This window comes from Eulemur rufifrons, chromosome 13 (assembly GCF_041146395.1).
Source record: "Eulemur rufifrons isolate Redbay chromosome 13, OSU_ERuf_1, whole genome shotgun sequence".
Lineage (NCBI taxonomy): Eukaryota > Metazoa > Chordata > Mammalia > Primates > Lemuridae > Eulemur > Eulemur rufifrons.
The window spans coordinates 4,433,029-4,453,737 of record NC_090995.1 but is presented as its reverse complement, the minus strand read 5'-3'; the positions used below and the strand labels follow the sequence as shown (position 1 = coordinate 4,453,737).

Sequence of the window (20,709 nt, the reverse complement as noted above, 5' to 3'; positions counted from 1 at the left end):
TAGAAGAAAAACTTTTTTGAAAATATACATGAAAAATTTTTTAAAAATATAATCATACATGGTATGCTTTTTGAATGCAATTGTACTGTATTTACACTAATCCTAGTTTACATCATTATTGTTGATAGAACAAAATTATGTGAAGGATCTTGATTATAACAATATAATTGGTGATTTTACTGAAATGAAAACCAGAAAAATAAATATATTTAATGGAATAAAATACAATAATTTAGAATTACGTATGTCTGTATTTTTTATTACTCAGGCGAATATTGCTGGCCAATCACCAGATCACTCAGATAGGCTTAGTAATTACTAATAAATGTCCATCATCTTTGCTATTATGGCAACTCTAAAATATAAAACCATAATTTTACATATATTTTTTTCTTAATCTAGTGGTTATACAGGTATATTTATTAAGGCATGATAGAACACATTGTAATTAAAAGTTTATTTGCTTGATGTATGACTTTATTCAGAAATAAGGGATGTAGGCCTCCATTTGCAGCTGCCCAGAGGGGTGGACATGCAGATCCTGGTCCCAGCTCATAAATTCCCTTAAGCCGCCTCATCTCGTTCTGCTTTTGCTCAAAAATCAACCTACATCTAATCCTCAACTAATATGTCATTAGAGTAGTTTACCTGCAGATTTTAGCTTTACCATATTGTTTGATATGAACTCAAAGTAATCCAATTTAAATCACTTATTTTTATGGTATTCCATGAATGCTGATTTATACCTAAAACCTGTCAACTAGTTGTAAGTAGACTGTTATGTAAAGACATAATTTCAAAGCCAACTAACTAAATAATGAAAATCGCATTTATGAACACATCTATCAGTTTACAGTTCATGTTTGTACAGTCGAGCAGAGGTGACCACACAAACTGCCGCATATTGTGTGAGAAATGTAGTCAAAACTGCTGCTTCTTCAGAAAATGTGACTTACACAGAAAAATGAGACTTTTTTTCCTGGAAGAACATATGTAATTGACTTTTTTCCATTCAAAGATGGAGAATTCCATGATGATCAATTATCCTAAAATGTCCAGATTTTATCACTTCCTTCCTCCTATTTCATAGGCATGCTTTCTAACAATTAGAATGCTAATATTTCAAGATGATAAATAAACTGAAGATATTTGCTATAATGTGCTTTGTTCCTTGTGTCAGTATTAAATATGATATATGACTACAATCTTTCAATTTGAGATTTTATACTTAAGGAAAAACGTACAATAAACTTCAGCCATTGTCTTCAAGTATGTAAGTGATTAGTAACTTTACAACACTAGTTCCAAATATATTAAGTTCAACTGAAAACTTTTGAAAGATGCAAGATAAAGCAGAATCATTTATGTTTGTCCCAATATGCAGAAAATATTACGCCATACCTTGGTAAAGAGACATGCATGGCCTGCAGGAAAATGCAACATGGGTCAAAAGACCAATACCCAGAAATAGACCCTAAAGCCTCATGGCAGGGTAAATTGTAGCCTGACTGCCCAAGTTTTGTGGAAAGAATGTCTAGCCTCTTCATAAATCCTGAAATAGCAAAGGATATCTCAGCAGTGTTTATATTTCCTTGATAAGGAGAGATGCTAACAGAGACTGGGTACTAGGCCTAAGAGAATAAAAACATGAATGGGACACTTTGTATTGCAAGGAGTACTTGACCAGAAGACTGCTTTCTAAGAACTTAAATTTTCTTTAAAAAAAAAAAAAAAATCATATATACATACATATATTATATGTGAAAATATGTACCAGATTTAAATTTTAACATAGTAGGATTTATTGTAGCCAGTGGGAGCATTAAAGAAACATACTCATTCACAAATAAATGCATATGCTGTAGAACTAACATTAAAAAAAATGAATCCTAGAGTTCTCTGTCCCTATTATCCTCTTCTCCTCCATGTGTCTTTCTCTAACTTCTCTGACCAGGTATTTTGTGTTCCTTGGGGGAGGAACACCCAGGAGAAAAGCAATAAATTAATAAATACTAAAAAAAAAATCTGTTTCAATGCTTACAGTAAATATGAATGGATATAATCCATATAAAGAAAAGCTCTTTGAGGTTCTCAACAGCTTTTAAGAGTATAAAGTGGTCATGAAAACAAAATGTTTTTGTTTGAATCACTCCTCCAAGGAACCAGGGAGGCTCCATGTCTTTACTTAGGTGGGACTAAAGAGGATCTGTTAAAGACCATCCCTCAAAAACTATACATCCATTAGCCATTTGCACATGTATAACAGACAACAAAATAACTTCAGTATGTGTGTAACATTTTAATTGCTATTAGGCTTGGACTGAAGATATGCAGGCTCTGGACTAACTACTATAAACTATTAAAGGCAGAATTACAGCTTGATCCAAGGGTTTTACCATTTCATCTACAAAACTAGACTTTAGATCTCTACAAAACTGTAGGGATCTACTTCATAAAAGGCAGTAAAGTAGTCTCTTATATAATGACTTTCACATGGCAGTGTGTTTTTATACACTCTCATGCTTTATGTCAGTTCATGAAGTTGCTAGAAAGCTTGAGAAAAACATGACCTTTTTATTTTTGAAGTAGTTATTTCAGATAAAGCTTTATCTGCACAATAAGAAGAGAAAAAAAGTGCTTTGGCCTACTGCATAAACTTTAGAGGTTTCAGTACCAGTTTAGTGATATAATAATGACTATTTTGGGCTTCTGAACAGTTTACCTACAGTACTGGACATGACCCCCTTTTGTTACATAATAAATAGTAAGTGAGAGAAAAAAGTTGAATTGCTAAAGCTTAGCTGACCTGGTGGACACACATTTAAAAAAACTGGAAAAAGCAGCTATAAAATACCAGTGTATATTGTGTTAACTTGAGACAGCACACATCTATCACCTCAACAATTCATCACAATATGGTTCCTTTCGGCCTTTGATCAGCAGTTTGGACATGATCCTCCTAGGAGAGAGGGTCATTTGTAGATGAAGCTTTACATTGTATTGATGGATCTGTTATGTTAAATTTTGCATTGCAGCCATTGAGCAATGGAGCTACTAAGGCACCCACCTTGCCTTGACAAGAATTGTTGTATGCTTTATCACACACAATTACCAGAACCAGAATATTGCAACAATCCTGTCAGAATTAAAGAGGAAATGTGACACATGGTATTAGGAACTTCTTCAACACCTGCCAGAATGGGAAAAAAAGGGTGAGTTCTTTATTGATAATTCTTTCATGAAATACCATGCCATCTACTAACTAATGGCAACATTTCCTGACCCAGGGGTAAGTGTCCAATCCACTTACAGCACAAGTAAAATCTGGGTAGAAGATTTATTGAGCACTTATTCTGGATCAGGGATGGTACAAAGTAATTTACATATATTATCTCATGTGATCCCCAGAAAAATCTTAGAAATGGGTTACTCCCATCATCCCAATTTATTAGATGAGGAAATAGAGACTCCAAAAGATTAAATAAATTACCCCAAATCATAAAGTTAGTAAATGAAAGAGATTAGTTAGATTGATGAACTTTCCAATTACAATCATTGCATTGATTATCTGGTGTATATATTATTCCATTAGCTATATTCTGACTAGTACAATTTTCTTGTATTAGGGATTAACCAGCTTCACAATCCTGGTAAAAATGAAGCACATTTAGCTAAGTTACTGAAAATAAACAAAAACGTATACTTTTGGATAGGAAGATCATTTTCTAAAACTGATATTCACAAAGTGTTTCTATGAAGACACAAATGATTTAAATGCTACATTATTGTTAAAATGATGAAAGAAATCCTAGACAAAATCCACTTATAGCTAGAACAAATACAATAATGATCCCATGGGTAATACAGAATCATCCTTGACAGTTTAAGAAAACAATTTATAATAAATATGAGCTCAAGTGTAGTGAAAAACAAAACAAAACAAACACAGACTTTGAACTAGAAATACCTGGCTTTGCTGTTTATGAGATGCATAAATTTTAGCAAGTCACTTAACCTCTCTGAGCCCATTTCCTTAACAAAAAAAATGAGTATCTCAGTCTATGAATTGCATTACTGTTCTTAGGACCAGTAGTTGTATACTAAGATCTTTGCAACATGATCAGTCTTCCACAATCCATATCCATCATATCATAAATCCCTAAGATTTATTATGATTTCATTATATCTTGCTTGTTCCTATGTATCTACTTTGCTCATTAATCTCTAATCAAAGTATTGTCTTTAGATTGCTGTTTTCTGCTATAGTGCAGATTGACGCACAAAATATTATTTCACAATAAATTTCAAAAGAAAAGCCTCACACTGATTTCAATACACTGGTTGATGGAAATATGTTTCCCTACTAAGTCTTTGGTAACATTTTTAACAAACAATAAAGAAGATTCCATGTAGCTGCCAAATTGATATTTTGAACTAATTTCTTATATAAAATGATTATTTATATTATATACCAATATGGATCATTGGATAGTCTCTATGTGTTTTCACCTTTATCTGGGACAATGATTTTAAATATTTCACAAATAATGATGTTTTACCTATGTATCATAAATAACTTATACATCAAAGTTTGCCTGGGAGCATCCGGTTTATACTCACTGTCCCTTTTACCTACAGTTTAGTGTTTTTCCAATGTTTTTTTTTTATTTGTTTGTTTGTTTTTAAAAACTACTTTGGTCCTATTTGCATTAAAAGAAGCTGGGAAGATCTGCTATACCTCCAAACCATACTTTCAAAAGGACTCATTACAAATCATTGTCAATGCCAAAGACAGTCTGTATTATTGGTCCTTTTCTGGAAGCTATTCATTATATCTGAGAAAAGTCTTCTCATCTGTAGGCCTGCTGATTTCTGGAATTTTACGCTATTTCAAATAGCATCCAAGAGATAAAACTGAAACAGTAAAAAAAATCCTTGCAATATGATGAATTTGTGATTTTAAAATTTGACACAAATTCTATAGTTAATAATTAAAATCACCATGTTAATACTTAGTTTAAACTACTGATGATATAATGCATCCTCAGTGTTAAAGTTCCTAATGTTGTTATTAAAATAGCATACCATTAATTAAACTTATTTACATGTGTGAATATTCTTGATGTGACAAGTATATACACATACAGTATAGTATATTCATACAGGAAAATGAAAAATAATAGTAATTTTATTATTTTAGATATGTATAATTTATTAAGGACTATATAGCAGTCCTTTTTTTAAGTGTTTTGCATCATTTATCTCTTTTAATCTTCATAAAATCCCTAAAATATAGCTACAGTTATTACTCCCATTTCACAAATAAGAAATCTGCACATAGAGAGCTTAAGTATTATTTAAAGTCACCCAGCTCAGCAGTGGTAGAACTGGGATTTAAGCTTCAGTCTGTCTGATTCCAAGGCTCATGCTTTTAACCACTAAGTACATTGTCTTCCACGAGGAAAATAAAATTAATGACATCTTAATTTGAGCCAGACATATCATATACTTTCTTATTTTACAGATGAAGAAATTCAGAGGTTAAGTTACCTGTAAGTCCTAAAGTTCCAGAGTTCTTTCTCTACTTCCTCAGTGTTTTATCAAAGTATAGCCTATGGACCACCCATCTCAAAGTCATATGATGCCACTTAAAAAGGCCAATTCTTGAGCTTTAGTTCCAGAGATAGATTTGACACATCTGGGGCAAGACATTTTTAACAAGTTTCCCTGTGAGGTATTTTACAGTTCTCAATTTGTGTGTGTGTGTGAGTGTGCGTGTGTTTCTGAAAGAAGCTTTCTATTTTTTCACCTCAGTATCTCCTGTGATAAAATAGGATATTTATAGAACTTGCAGGAAAGGGTGAAATTTACTCTCCAGAACATGCAATGGTAACATGTAACCCTCTCATTGATTCACACTCAGGACAACGAATAGACACAAATAATAATACTTCCTTAAGAAATGCCTTTTAAGTTTTTTGATGTTAAAGGATTGATCAGTAAATAATATTTATAAAAATGAGGATAATAAGATCTTTATATCTTAAATATTCCTTGGCTTTTGTTTATGAGAATCAGAGATCTAGAGTTTTTAGGTACATTCCATTCTTCCATAGAAAATTCACCCTCAAACTGTTCACAAAATCAGAGAAAAAAAACAAAGCCACTTTAAAAGTATATAACAATTAATTTATTATGTACTTACTATAGGACAGGCATTGTACTAAGCCTTGTGAATAAGGTAAATTTTTATCTCTGTTTTATAAGTGAGAAATGTGAAGTTTAAAAAGATTAACTAATCTGACCAAGTTCAAAAAGATAGTATCAGAGCTGGGATTCAAACTCAAGACTAATTCCAAAGTCTTGAACTATGCCAGCTCATTTCATCACCACCACCACAACCACCATCTCCAAAATTAACATCACCACCACCACCACCTCTGCCATCACCACCATTATTAGCATCACAATTATCACCACCACCACTTACCACCACCCCACCTCTTGCCCCAAACCTGTTTCTGATTCAGTCAGTTTCCAGAGCACACCTGGAGTGGTGGTAGTTGTGGTAAGTACAGGAAGTTAAAAATTCAAAATAAATACCCCAAAACTACTGAATCAGAATCAGCCACAGTAGAAACTACAAAAATACACTTGAACACACTCTCCAGTCAATTCTTAACAAAGTAAAGAACTACTATAATACATAATAGTGCTTCAATATATATGGGAGTATTTCAATTATTAAAATATTTCCACAAACATTTTAAGGCTACAAAAATATAAAGAAAGAAAGAAGAGTAAATCGGATAATATTTTAAGTACCGATGCAATTGCTTACCATTTTGCATTTTGTGGCATTTGGAACATTATGACCTAGTGCAGTTTTCAAGAAAATATATAGTAAGACTTGAGGGTAAAAATCAATTAGGTTTGTAAGGAATAAATGATTCCCAAAGTAATAATTTATTTCCACAATTTAGAACAAAGAAAGCAACACAATATAGATTGACTTTCAAAATTTTGTATTTGTTCCTATAGGTAAGGCATGACACTGAGAGTTGAGTAAAATGGTGTCACATTTTGACATGGCACAGAATAAAAATTTGATTAATAGCTTTTTTTCAAATCTTCCATGCCTTATGTTTATTTGCATCATATAACTACATACCAAACCATGCATAACATGGGTATTTTGACACTATCATACTTCATACAAGGACATTTCAAGTAAAGAAAATTTGGAAAATGATGGCAGGTGTCTACATTTCACCATTCTCTCATTACTCTTATCAGGTTCCCAGATTAGCCATTTGAAACTAATTCATTAATTACTTAATGAATTTGTAAATATGCTCAAAGATACAAAGGCAGGATTGTTCACTGCAGCATTCTTTATACAAAAGAAAAAAGTAAAAATAACGTATTTGTCCCTTCATAGAAGAATGGAAAACAGTGATATGCTTATTCAACAGGATGTTATTAGCAATTAAAATTAAGAAACAAAATCTACAAGTTTTGACATGAATACATCTCAAAAAATATTGAGTCAAAAGAGCCAGTTTGTACATAGTATGAGTCAATACATATAAATAATAAATATACCAAAGAATACTATATAGTGGATATTTGAGGACTGGAATTAAGAATGAGGAGGAGGGTGTCAGGTGGAAAGTGGGTAAGGTATTTAGGGCAGCAATCAAAGCCAAGGTAAAGAAAAGAAGACAGAAACACATGCCATACTTTAGGACTAGCCAGCAGTCCTCCGTAGGAAATTGTTAGAAAACGAGACTGGAAAAATAGACAGTGTCCAGACTGTGAAACATCCTGATGGCTATGCTAAGGAATTTGAACTTTACCATATCAGAACAGGAGAACCAGAAAAGTTACTTAATAAGAAAGTGAAATGATCAGATCTATGGCTTAGGAGATAACTGTGACTGTCAGATGGAGACGTTGGCAACAGAATTAGATGCCTGTAGCAATAACCCAGGTAAAAGATTCTCTCTGAGAATAGAAATAAATGCATGAATTCAAGAACAGCTGCAAAGATTAAATTCACAAGGCATAGGCCGGGCGTGGTGGCTCACGCCTGTAATCCTAGCACTCTGGGAGGCCGAGGTGGGCGGATCGTTTGAGCTCAGGAGTTCGAGACCAGCCTGAGCAAGAGCGAGACCCCATCTCTACTAAAAAAAATAGAAAGAAATTATATGGACAGCTAAAAATATATATAGAAAAAATTAGCCGGGCATGGTGGTGCATGCCTGTAGTCCCAGCTACTCGGGAGGCTAAGACAGGAGGATCGCTTGAGCTCAGGAGTTTGAGGTTGCTGTGAGCTAGGCTGATGCCACGGCACTCACTCTAGCCTGGGCAACAGAGTGAGACTCTGTCTCAAAAAAAAAAAAAAAAAAGAAAAAAAAAAATTCACAAGGCATAATGGTAAATAGAATTGAGGAATAAGAAAAGGAAGAAAGAAGAAGAAACTAAAAATGACATCAATGATTTTTAGTTTGAAATAATGGGTAGGAGAATGAGTAGATTTAATGGGGACGGCATAGTTTACATTATGAGTATGTCTTTCAGAAGCAGATCTCAGTAGAAGACTAGCAACATGTATCCAATCCTCATAAAATAAAAGTGATTATAAAAAACTTTTGGATTAAGTAGTATAAAACTGAGAATGAAGTTATGGTACCTAAGAAGAAAACAGGACAGGAAAGGACTCTGAAGAACATCTATAGACTGGCATATAAGTAGCTGGTAAAGGAGGAGAGATCATGGAGAACAGAAAAAATGATCAAAGAGGTGAAAGAAAGTCAGGAGGAAGTCTTGTTTCAGAAACAAAGGCAAGAAAATGAGCATCTGGCAAATAAAAAAGAGACTAGCCAAATGTATTTTAAGGGTCTTTCCAAAAATTTTGATGGCTAAGTGAATTTTTAGTTAAGACAATACTTCACAAACTCTGACCTAACTAGTCTGTAAAAAAAAAAAAAAAAAATACTCATGCATATTTTTGTGACTCTTAAAATTCACCTGGATGCCATCTGTTATTGGATGTCATATGCTATGGCCTCATGCCCAGTATATTAAAAGTTAGGTATATGTTAGATGGAAGTAACTAATAATGCTTCGATTGAAGACATAATCTTATAGAATCAGGCATGGAAGTATAGTTTGGAGACTGATAAGGAAACTAGAAATGTACTAATAAAATGTAGTTTTGACTTATATCACTGCCGATGTTCTGTTTTATTTTTTGTTTGAGGTTTTCCTTTGGAAGTTTATTCCATGAAGTTTCAGCATGAAGTCATCATAATGCTAATAAGATTATACATATTAAAAGAGTTACAGTGAAGCAACTCTACATGTGCAGTAGCTAAATCTAATACATAACAAATTGGATTTATTCCCAATGTGGAGGGCTTCTCATTATAGATAATTGCTCTGAAAAGCACATTTTTTATTATTGCTATATTCCTAACAACTAAAGGGGAAAAAGGTATACTTTCTAACATTTTTTAAAACTTTATCCAAGAAAAACAAACTTCATTAAATTGTTGACAACACTTTTGATGAGTAATAAGGTTCTAATCTTAAGGATTCATATTAGAAATTTTTAATATGTATTTCCTATAATATATGTCACACCTCTGTGGTTTCTTAGAGGAATTTTCTCCATAATTCCCAGATGGACAATATTGATTAATAAGTAATTATAAAATAAGCCTAAATATGTAATTAAAATCAAATATATTTCTCAGCAGTTTCTGAAAGATTCAATAATTTTCAAACAACTATTAAAATGGAATCCAAAGTGGTTAGTCATGGTTTGGACATTCAGTCATTTTGCTCAAGTATTTAAATAATCTGTTAAATGATCTATGTAATGCAGTATTTCTTGGAATAGAACTTTGAAACTCTTTCTTAATTTCAATAGTGAAACTAGAGAAAGCATATTAAAGCATATAAGTAAAACGATGAGTTTTACACTACAAAGCATTCTTTTGCAAGAGATTGGGAGCTCAAATTATGCTATTTTCTCTTACTCTGATAAATTTATTCTTGACCTTGCCTATTACATAAGAAACTGCTGCTGAGAATTGCAGTTAACACAGCTATGAAACTTTAATATTATCTTCCCTTTTTACAAGTGGTGCGATTTTCTGTCATTACCAAGATAGCCTAGATTGAGATATGAAGGCAGATGTACTGACACATTAGATAACCATATACTGTTTAAAGGACACAAGAGTAGCTTCAAAGAAGGGAAAAGAAGCTTCACAACAGGTCCCATGTCATGTCATCAATTACAGACCTGTCACACTAATGACTAAGGAAATGCAGGGAGCAGCGACAATGGGAACATTCATCTTGTTCTTCTCTGGAAAAGGTGCACCTGTATCCCACTGCACTCTGTCTTCTGCTACCTCCCGCCTTCCTGACTTTCGTTCTCCATGACAGTCAATGTGATCCTGAGAATGTGGCCCATCTATCATCCTTTCTTCCTGAAAGGCACCTTGACTGCAGTTAACGACTGTAATAAGACCAAACAATAGATACCATACCCCAACCTCTTATATTCAGCTTTTCTAAAAATGGGCTCAACTGAGACAAAAAAGGATCAAAGGATTCTATTGGAAAGGCAAATAATATTTTTGTAAAATCTCACATATTTTGCTCCCCTAGTTCACGTCATATGTCTACTGATATTTAGATAGGAAATGTGACTGAAAAGTAATGGGACTGATTTCCTTGTGTGGAGTATACAAGCAATAACAATATATGGCAAGTATATATTCTACATACTTACAAACTTACATACACAGTTTCTGTATTTACCAATAACATTTTTTTTATTTTGAATTCCATACCAGTGCTTCCCAGCACTAAAGCAATAATGCCTTTTAGCAATAAACTATGAATCTAGTTTTTGTGTTACACTATTCTACACAAAACAATTGAATTTATAAGACTGTAACATGTTTATACAGAAAGAAAATAAAAGAATAAAGTCAAATAGATAATTTGACATGATAAAAGATTACTCATTCAACAAATACTGAGTACCTTGTAGGTGACAGACAGCCTCTGGAAGAGTTGGGCTGCATGAGGCTGAATCCTTGCTTTGTCACTTTGTCAACTAACTGAACTTGAAAAAATTACTTAAACTCTCTGTACCTCAGGTTCCACATCTGTAAGTGAGAATAATATTATAATAACACCCATGCCTTGGAATTCTTGGGAGGAACACCTAGACCAGTGACTTGGCCCAAAGAAAGACCTGAACAATATTTTTATTATTATTGCTATATTTAAAAAACTAAAATGTGAAAAATATATTCCTTATAACATTAAAAAATAAAAATTCTATCCAGCAGCTGTTGCTGCTGCTGGTGGTGGTGGTACTACAACTACGACATTACTATTATTTCTATTGCTGCTGCTCTCGTGGCTGTACTACATGACAGGTACTGTGAGGCACTTTCACTTATTTTGATTGCCACAAAAAAATTTAAGCAGTATATCTTTGCTATTTCCATGTTACACAGTAAAAAAACTGAGTCTCAAAACTGTTAAATTATTTGTACAACTAGTAATTCCAAAGTCTTGTCTTTACATCAGTATTAAGAACTCTAGGGCAGTGGTCCCCAACTTTTTTGGCACCAGGCACTGGTTTCATGGAAGACAATTTTTCCATGGACAGGGGGCTGGGGGTGAGGAGGAGAGCAATGGTTTTGGCGTGATTCAAGCATATTACATTTATTGTGCACTTTATTTCTATTATTATTACATTGTAATATATGATAATTATACAAACCTCTCTGCTAATGATAATCTGTATTTGCAGCCACCCCCAGCACCAGCATCACCTCCTCAGCTCCACCTCAGATCATCAGGCATTAGAGTCTCATAGGAGCCACAACCTAGATCCCTTGCATGTGCAGTTCACAGTAGGGTTCCCACTCCTGTAACAACCTCATGCTGCTGCCGCTGATCTAACAGGAGGCAGAGCTCATGCAGTGATGTGAGCAACGGGGAGTGGCTGTAAACACAGATGAAGCTTCTTCCCTTCACCTGCTGTTCACCTCCTGCGGTGCAGCCTGGTTCCTTACTGGCCACCAACCCTTATTGGTCTGTGGCCCAGGGGTTGGGGACAGCAACTCTAGGGGATATAAAGATTAATGCAATCCATTTTCTACCAATTAAGAACCTTGCAATACAGTAAGGGGAATAAGTGATATAAATGTGTCCACAAATACTAAGGTAGGAATAGAATGAAAGTTTCAATAGGTGCAAAGATATAGAGGGTCAAAGGAAAGGAATTTTAGAGGTGGCTCTCAAGGGAACATAACTGACTTTAAGGAGGTCTCCATGCCTCTGTATGCATTTGAATTGCCGGGAGGAGGGAGACAGCTATCTTCTCTTGACACAGGAAGGCATGTGATAACAGTGGATGTAAAATAACAATAGATGGAAAATTCATGTTAAAATCCCCTGGTGGGAGAAGAGGAAGAAGGGTAGTTAGGGGCTGCTTGTTACTGGGTTCTATGTGCTGGTTTTATTAATAAATCCAGGAAATCACTGCTTTTTTAAGCTTCCTTAGTTAGCTTTATATTAGCAATAGTTTCTGAAACTGAATCTAAGTGATGACCTACATTGTAGACAACATATCATACATAATGTCTGAGAAAAACTCACACTTGTGATGCTTTCCAGAAATGGATGCACTACAGTCATTAGGTTTATTATAAGTAAGCCCACAGGAAGAAAACCCTGATGCAATCTACTAACAAGCAAAGTAGACCTACTGTTCAATATAGCAATCCCACTATTGTGTACCTACCTAAAGGAAAAGAAGACTTTTCATCAAAAAGACACCTGCACTCAAATGTTTATTGCAGCACAACTCACAATTGCAAAGATGTGGACTCAACCCAAGTGTTCATCAATTCAAGAGTGGATTAATAAAATGTGGTATATGTATACCAAGGAGTACTACTTAGCCATAAAAAGATGAATTAATACTGTTTGCAAAAATCTGGATGGAACCGGAGACCATTCTCCTAAGTGAAGTAACTCAAGAATGGAAAAACAAACACCACATGTACTCACTATTAAATTGGAACTAACCAATGAACATACATGTGCACAGAGGCAAGTAAAACTCAGTGGAAATCAACCAGGGGAGAGGGAGAAGAGAGGGGCAAAAACCTACCTGATGGGTACAATGAACACTATTTGAGTGATGGGCACACCTATAGCCAGGACTCAAGCATTACAAAAGCGACCCAAGTAACCTAAAACATTTGTACCCCCTTAAAATTTTGAAATAAAAAGAAAAAGCAAACTCAAGCCACTTATATACTAAGAAAATTACAGAAAAAAAAAAATCAGTGATTTCAAGGTTGATATTACAAGTGTGGTGGATAAACTCGGCACCCAGTGAACAATAGCATTTACAATTTTAAAGAAAAAAAACAGGTATTCCACAACACACATTTTAGCATGCAGTTTTCCATAATGAATATTTGTAGTTTCGTGGTCACAATTCAACAGCCATTGAGACTTGAAATATAAATGTTTCAATATCACTGAAAAGATCTTTAGCCTTCATAGCAAATAGATTTAAAGAAAAATTCAAGTTCATGATAACTAGATAAAAAATAAACATATATTTAACTTAAATATTTGGGGAACTTTTATCTCAATATTCACTAACCTTTTCTTTATCTAAACAGATGTGATGACTGGCTCAGGGCTTGTCTCCCAAAAGTGCCCAGTCTCCTGTTCTTTCAAGAGTCTTTATTAAATCGTCAACTGAGGCTTGTAGCCTCTGGCTTCAGTGATATTCTCTGCCAGAATTAAATTAAAGAATATGAGACTTTATATTGTTTTTTGCTCCACATTGGCAGGGTCCCATAATTAAGTATGAAAAGAATGAAAATGCAGCAACATACATGATTTTTCTATCACATCCTATCTCTTTGCTCTAGTGTATAAAATATTTCTGGCATTTTGCAATATATACACACACACATATTTTAAGTCTATCTTTTTGTAATTTGTTTATATCATTTGAATTAAATTTCTCATTTTATGTTTTAAATTTAAATTTGTTTAAAAGATGATTTATTTCATCGTGAATTAAAACTGTCAAGTGATTTATCATAAATTTACTCAAAATGCCTGTGAGGATCTAACACTGACCCAACGGGTTTAACACAATTTACGCACACTGTACTGCATCCTAAATCCTTCAAGTCAAGGCTGAAATATTCTCCTCTGAAATTTCTGTTATTTGCCTTAAGCACTCACTAGTGATCTCTCCCCTCTCTGATCTTCTCTAGTGCTTATCATTCAAGCCTTTTTTGTTGTTGTTAACTACTCCTTGCAAGGATAGGTTCTATCCCTCTAACCAGACCAAAAGTTCTTTGAAGGCATGAGTGCCTTACTTTTTCATATCCTCAGCTGTAGATAGTAATAGGTCATTCACATAACAGGAGTCGATAATAAAAAAAAAAAAAAAAAAAAGAGGAGGAGGGGAGGGGGAGGGGGCAAGAGCAGAAATTTAGGCAATGTATTATTTCAGGGATAATGCAAATTCCATGATTCAGAATATTCAGAACATGAGAAAGTAGGACTCCAGTTGGTTATTTAGAAACCTGATATGATAGAGCAGCAAATTGGTCAAAATAATTCAAACGGCTAAAGCAGTCATGTGAATATGTTTATTTCATGTATCATTTCCTGGAGCCCAAAATGAGTTATTCCTCACTGTTAAACAGAATAGCATAATAAAAAAAGATGGTGCTGAATCCTCTGCAATCAACCCCTTAAACATCTGCAGAGTTCTAGAATGGATGAACACTCAGATTTCCTTAGCTTTGAATGATCAATTCTGTCCTTTTAACACAATTTGTCTTAAACCACAAAGCACCACATTGCTGTTAATAACATTATTGCCAGTTTTGAAGACATTAACCAAAGCAAGTCTTCATTCATCACCATATTTGAAACATATATTTTCCAGTGATTTTGATCTAAATACTGAAATTAAAATAAAAGTCTTGATATATTAATGAAAATAATACATTTAGGAAAAACAGGGTACAATAAAAAAGTATTCAACGGAAGAAATCATTAGTTTTACCCTCAACACTGTAACTAACTAACCATTAGGACCCAAGGTAAAGCCACGCAACCTCTCTTGACCTCAGCTGTGCCAAGTATAAAGTGATAGCACTGAAGTAAATGTTCTCCAAGGTTTCTATGAAGTCTAAGTTTCTATGACTTTATGAATTAATTATATTTGCAAACATGGAAGCAACTTCATGAAAATTCAAGGCCTGCTACCTTTATGAAAGCCCTGGAGCTCTAATGACCTGTGCAAAATCAAAAAAAGAAGGAAAAAACCTCAGCACTCCAAAGTCCTCTTTGGACTTTGGCGCAACATATTCCATGTTTGGATGCACTGCCCTGCACTGCTTTTACAGTGGTTATCTCTTTGAGTGTGCCAAGAATAAGAGCAGGCTCTAAAACCACAGCATTATTTTCTTCTTTGCTGTTTTGTTTGTCTCTGTGTGCGGCTGTGTTTGTTTATGTGTGCATCTGTGTTTTACATACAAAGCCAGCTTTCTTCTATACACCCCTGCTGGGGTACCTTCTTTGTTTGATAGAGGCTGCAAACTTAAAGATAACATTTATCAGACTTCCTTACAGTTGGGATTCTGGATGTAAATTGGGTCCCAACAATTAAACGCACATACATGGGAGGGCAGGGATATTGAAGTGGAGGCCATTACTTTTTGTTTAGCTCTACTGGTAGACGTAGTTGATAGATGGAGTTTTCTGCTGCACTATTCCAGGGTCCATTCACTAGCTCTATGTATGTCAAGTGACAGTTATGAAGTTAGTGACAACTGCTTATTTACCAGCATTTCGTATTCCAGTCACTAGTTTTAAAAATGTGGAAACCTGTGATAGTAGCCTCAGCTCTCCTGCTGGACTATATCATGGTGTTCTGCAAGTTATTTCTAGAAGCCCAGCCTGGAGTTCCCTATATTAACTTTTTCAACAATATTATAAACACCTTATTCCCTGTATTAAATTAATTTCGGTCAAAACAAATTGGTTTCCTTTTTCTGCATTTGAATCCTGTATGATACACAATTATTTTAATGCTCATACTATTAAAATATAGAAAGCAGAGTTAGCAGGAAGGAAGGAAGGAAGGAAGGAAGCAAGGTAGGTAGGTCTGTCGGTCAGAAGGGATGGAGGGAGGGAGGGAGGGAGCGGGGAGGGATGGTGGGAGGAAGAGAGGGAGGGAAGGAATACACCGGATTAAAAGGCAGTGAAACCCTCATCCTGGTTTCAGCCCTACCTCTAACTCATTAACGTGACCTTACTAAATCATGAACTTTCCAGACCCCAGTGCCTCAACTATAAAACGACAGCATTGAAGGATGTATTTTCAAAGGCTTCCACAAATTCTAAAATTCTATGCCTTAATTAAATTTAAATCATTAGCTATACTGCCACAATGTTCTTGAATCCCAAGGCAAATGACTTTTTTCCCTTATAGCCAGAAAAGACAAAAACCGGTATTTTTAAAGTTTCTGATGACCTCTCTCATAGTTTAATGCTTTTATCAGACAGTAAGAATAGGCAGACAATTACTCATATGAACAACATTCTGAATTAGATAGCGATTTCAATTTAACTCTTTAACAAATTTAGATTAGTAGTTTTACGGTTTTTATGTTTTAAAAATTAAAAGTATGAGGTAAAAAATTTCTTTTGAAGTCAATTACTGAAGCATTCTATTCAATATGAATATTCTTCTAAAGCAACTCTCCTAATGGACAGTCAGGAACTATCTGCTCATAAACCATAAAATGTTCTTTGCAACTGAAGATTGTTACCTACTCAGTGAAAATACTTTAAAAGGACTCTAAAATGGTTTGATGTATTGAACAGTTGAGTAGTACGACATGGCATTTACTGTTTTTTAACAACTCTACCATTTTCTTAGCAGATCATGTAGAACCAATTATAGCTATTATAACAATTTAATCATAAAAAACAAATGATGAGTAGGTTGTAACAGCGTACCAATTTTCTATAGTTTATAAAGCCAGATTTAATAGTTGTCTTTAACACTTTTGAGTGTGTACATACATTCTTCAAAAAGTATGTGGTGGAGACTGAATTGATTTTAATATCCCAACTTTTAACTGGGCCCTTTACAGCTAGTGGTGACTGTGGATCTATAAATACTAAATATTAACAAGTAAAGAAAATTATTGTCCAATTAGAAAAGTAACTTTTTGTGGCAAATTTGGGGTTATTTCCTCCAAAAGGAGAGAGGATACTCTTTCATTTCCCTGTCTCCTGGGACATGGAAGTCGGATGTGATGTTTAGAACAGCTGTTTTGACGCGGGAGGGTGAAGACCACATGGCTAAGCTTGCTAAGTGGTGAGCTGGCTAAAGCCCATGATCCTGGTTACTTCATGAAGTCTTCATATGAGCCCTAGGCTACCTATCTCTTTTTACAAGAAAAAGGCAGAAATCTCTATAGTTATTTTGAGTTTTATTTTGTATGCAGCTGAGCCCACTCTTAATCAGCATAGGCATTTTTAAGATTAGGAGATTGTTTTAGTTCTCACTAACACTGCATGTCTAAAATTTTCTTTAAAAATCATGAAAGACAAATACATACACCAGTAGATACTATCCTTTGGAAAATATCTATATAATTGTTTCTTCAAATGTTCTGTGGATGTTAGGACTTATATGTGTGAATATACTGATAGAAAGAAAACAGTAAATGGAAATACTAGACTTTCCAGAAAGTACATACAGCAACAAAAATATGCAAAGTTCATTTTTAGTCATACATACTTTTAACACATAATTTAGATCTCATACTTAGAGTGAATTATTTTTTCAGTTTTCTAATTGGGAACATTATGAAATCATGCCAGTAATGAGCATATACAGCTAATTAATAGCTGTACACTAAATTAAAGATTTCTCTACTATACATATAGAAGAGAAACTAAAGAAAGATACACTTAACATGAACAAAATTAACACACAAACAAAACATTTTAAAATGACTTATATGCAAGTACAATAAGATTTTAATTATTTACTAATAGATTAGGTTATACATATAAAATGTCTTATTTTTTTAAATGGTACTTACTGACAATTAAAAAAGTATTAAATAACATAATCAGTACTTTCCATGTGCCAGATGGCCTCCATATTTTCTTCATAACCCTTGCAACCCTTGCATCATCTATAATAGATACTATTATTGTGCCCATTTTAAAGATTAGGAATCTAGAGCTCAGTTCTCAAATTCTCTGGGTACGAGTGTAGCAGGGAGTAGACGGAAGAGCCAGGTAGGGCTCCTATGTCTGCTTTATCAGAAAGGTAAACTCCTAACCATTAGAAAATGCTACCTCTGAAGACCTCAATAATAACAATATATCAAAAGTATAGCATTTTCGTGTGCCTTCCCACTTCCAAGATCATCTTTCACTCAGCTGACAGAAAGACAGTAACTGTAATCACAATTAAATAGCAATCTGGCTTTAATGAATTTACCACATAAGGTTTCAATTCCTTTGAGAATTCATAAAAGTCTATGATTTGCAATTTTATTTGTGATTTTTATCAAGCCTATATGTGCATTTTTAAGCTGTTGGAGTCTGCATTTCATTTCAAACTGGTTGTTTGCTATCTCTGCATCTGCAGTAGGCACAGTGACTATTAATATTAAAACTATATTCTAGAGAAATAAGACATGCAAAGAAACTCATTAGTGCCGATAAAAGTAAAAAAGTGAAAAGTCTTAGAAAATGATTATTCTGAATGATAAAACACAAATTTTTGATAATGTTCAGAATGTTGAGTTGAGCAGTGACTCTGACCTCTGAGGTGAAAAGGTTCATTTAATTTTTTATACATAACAAGACAAGAAAATTTATTAAAACATTTCAGGACATGTTCTAGTCAGCACAAAAAATAGCATTTATGGGAAAAATTATATGCTCTGGTGGGGATGAGTGAAGCTTAATTTTATAGCCATTTTAGTTTAACTATTTTACTTGCCAAGAATGCAGAACACTTTTTAAAAGTAAGTTATGACTGTCACTAGATTATCTGGATTATTCACAAATTGGCATTCTAAGTTTAGTGTTTAATTTTTTAAATCTCCATTTTTATGGTAAATGATAGGAAACATCCCTTTCCCTTGTTTCTATTCCATTGGAACTGACCCTATATGCAATTCAGTATATTACAAAAGGCATGATTTTTTTTTAAATCAAATTAGTAGCTAGACCTTTACTAGTTATCATCTTCATTTCAGAAAATCAACCTATGTGCTGAAACAGCATTACATAAGGATTACTTAAAAGAGATTTCTAGGTATGGCAGAGTGGTTCTAGCATTATTTACTATTATTTACTTAATGTACTTTTAGGTGCTGTTCATGTTTTTGTCTTTTTCTTTTGTGATGTAACAATATAATCACACAATGATCTATAGCACTGTTACCAACTTAGCATTTGCAGACAGTTATTTCTACGATATAATCAACTATCCAATTTGAGTAAAGCAACCATTGATTCAAGACATTTGCATCAAGTGCTGTTGTTCTACATGATTGCTAATGATAAACAATATTCATAAATTATGTAGGTCACAGTAAGTTCTCTACTAGGCATCCAAAAAGCCTATGTACCTCAAAAAATATATCATTTATAAAAGACTGTGGCCAAAAGAGTCCAGATTACAACCCCAAAAGCTAAATGATTAGTCTATCTCTTTATCACCATGAATTGACATACAGAAAATGTCCTGAGCATTCCTTATTCATGAATAAATATAAAATCATATTTAGATTTTATTTTTTAAAATCTAAATTGAATAAACTGAACAGTGGTACTATTCTTGTATCACTTATCAACAGATGTTATGATAATATTTTCAGGTACTCTTTTATACTGTGAAAGCTTAGAATGTTTTATAAGCTAAATTTGTTACTTTAACTTTCTTTAAAAACTTAGGTTTCTAGTGCAAACTTCCATAAACCTAAAAATAAATACAAAAATTAGATCATAAAACAATCATGGAATGTTATGTTTCTAACTTCCTGTAACCATCTGAAATATTATTAAACTAATTCTACACTCCAGACACTTTGCATAAGCACACAGAATTATGCTATAAATAATATCCTATTCCCAATTTTTTTTACCCAAATATGTCTTTTAGTTTCTCATTTATAATAGGGATATGGTTTTTATTAGTAAGAGCTAACATATGTCCAGCACTACCCCAAGTACTTTACACATATTAACTTAGTACATTTTAAAAAATGATCATAAAGAAAGCACTATTATTAACTCCATCACCATTATCAGATGGAGAAACAGAGTCATGTGAACCTTAAATAACTTGCCTAAAGTCATACAGGTTTATGTAGTGAAACTCATACTTGAATATAGGCATTATAGTTTGAGTCCTTTGTGCTAACCCTTACTCTACCAATGTCTTTTAATTTTACAATAAGAAAATAAAACTTCAATTATGAAAAAAGGTGACTGACAGTGGGCTACAACAGTGAGGACCACGGCTAAATGGAGACTATACGATTGACTGAAAGAAGCAGGTGCTATGCAGCTCAAGCCAAC

General features: G+C 33.8%; 1 protein-coding gene across 1 annotated transcript in view; it reads right to left on the bottom strand.

The window, feature by feature from the left end:
- Window positions 1-10,307: 10,307 nt before the first annotated feature.
- The window catches only part of STPG2 (sperm tail PG-rich repeat containing 2), a 159,949-nt gene continuing 149,547 nt past the window's right edge, over window positions 10,308-20,709 (bottom strand). Inside the window, exon 12 of the mRNA XM_069485453.1 lies at window positions 10,308-10,505. Coding sequence (XP_069341554.1) covers window positions 10,308-10,505 — 198 coding nt within the window. The remainder of the gene's footprint in view (window positions 10,506-20,709) is intronic.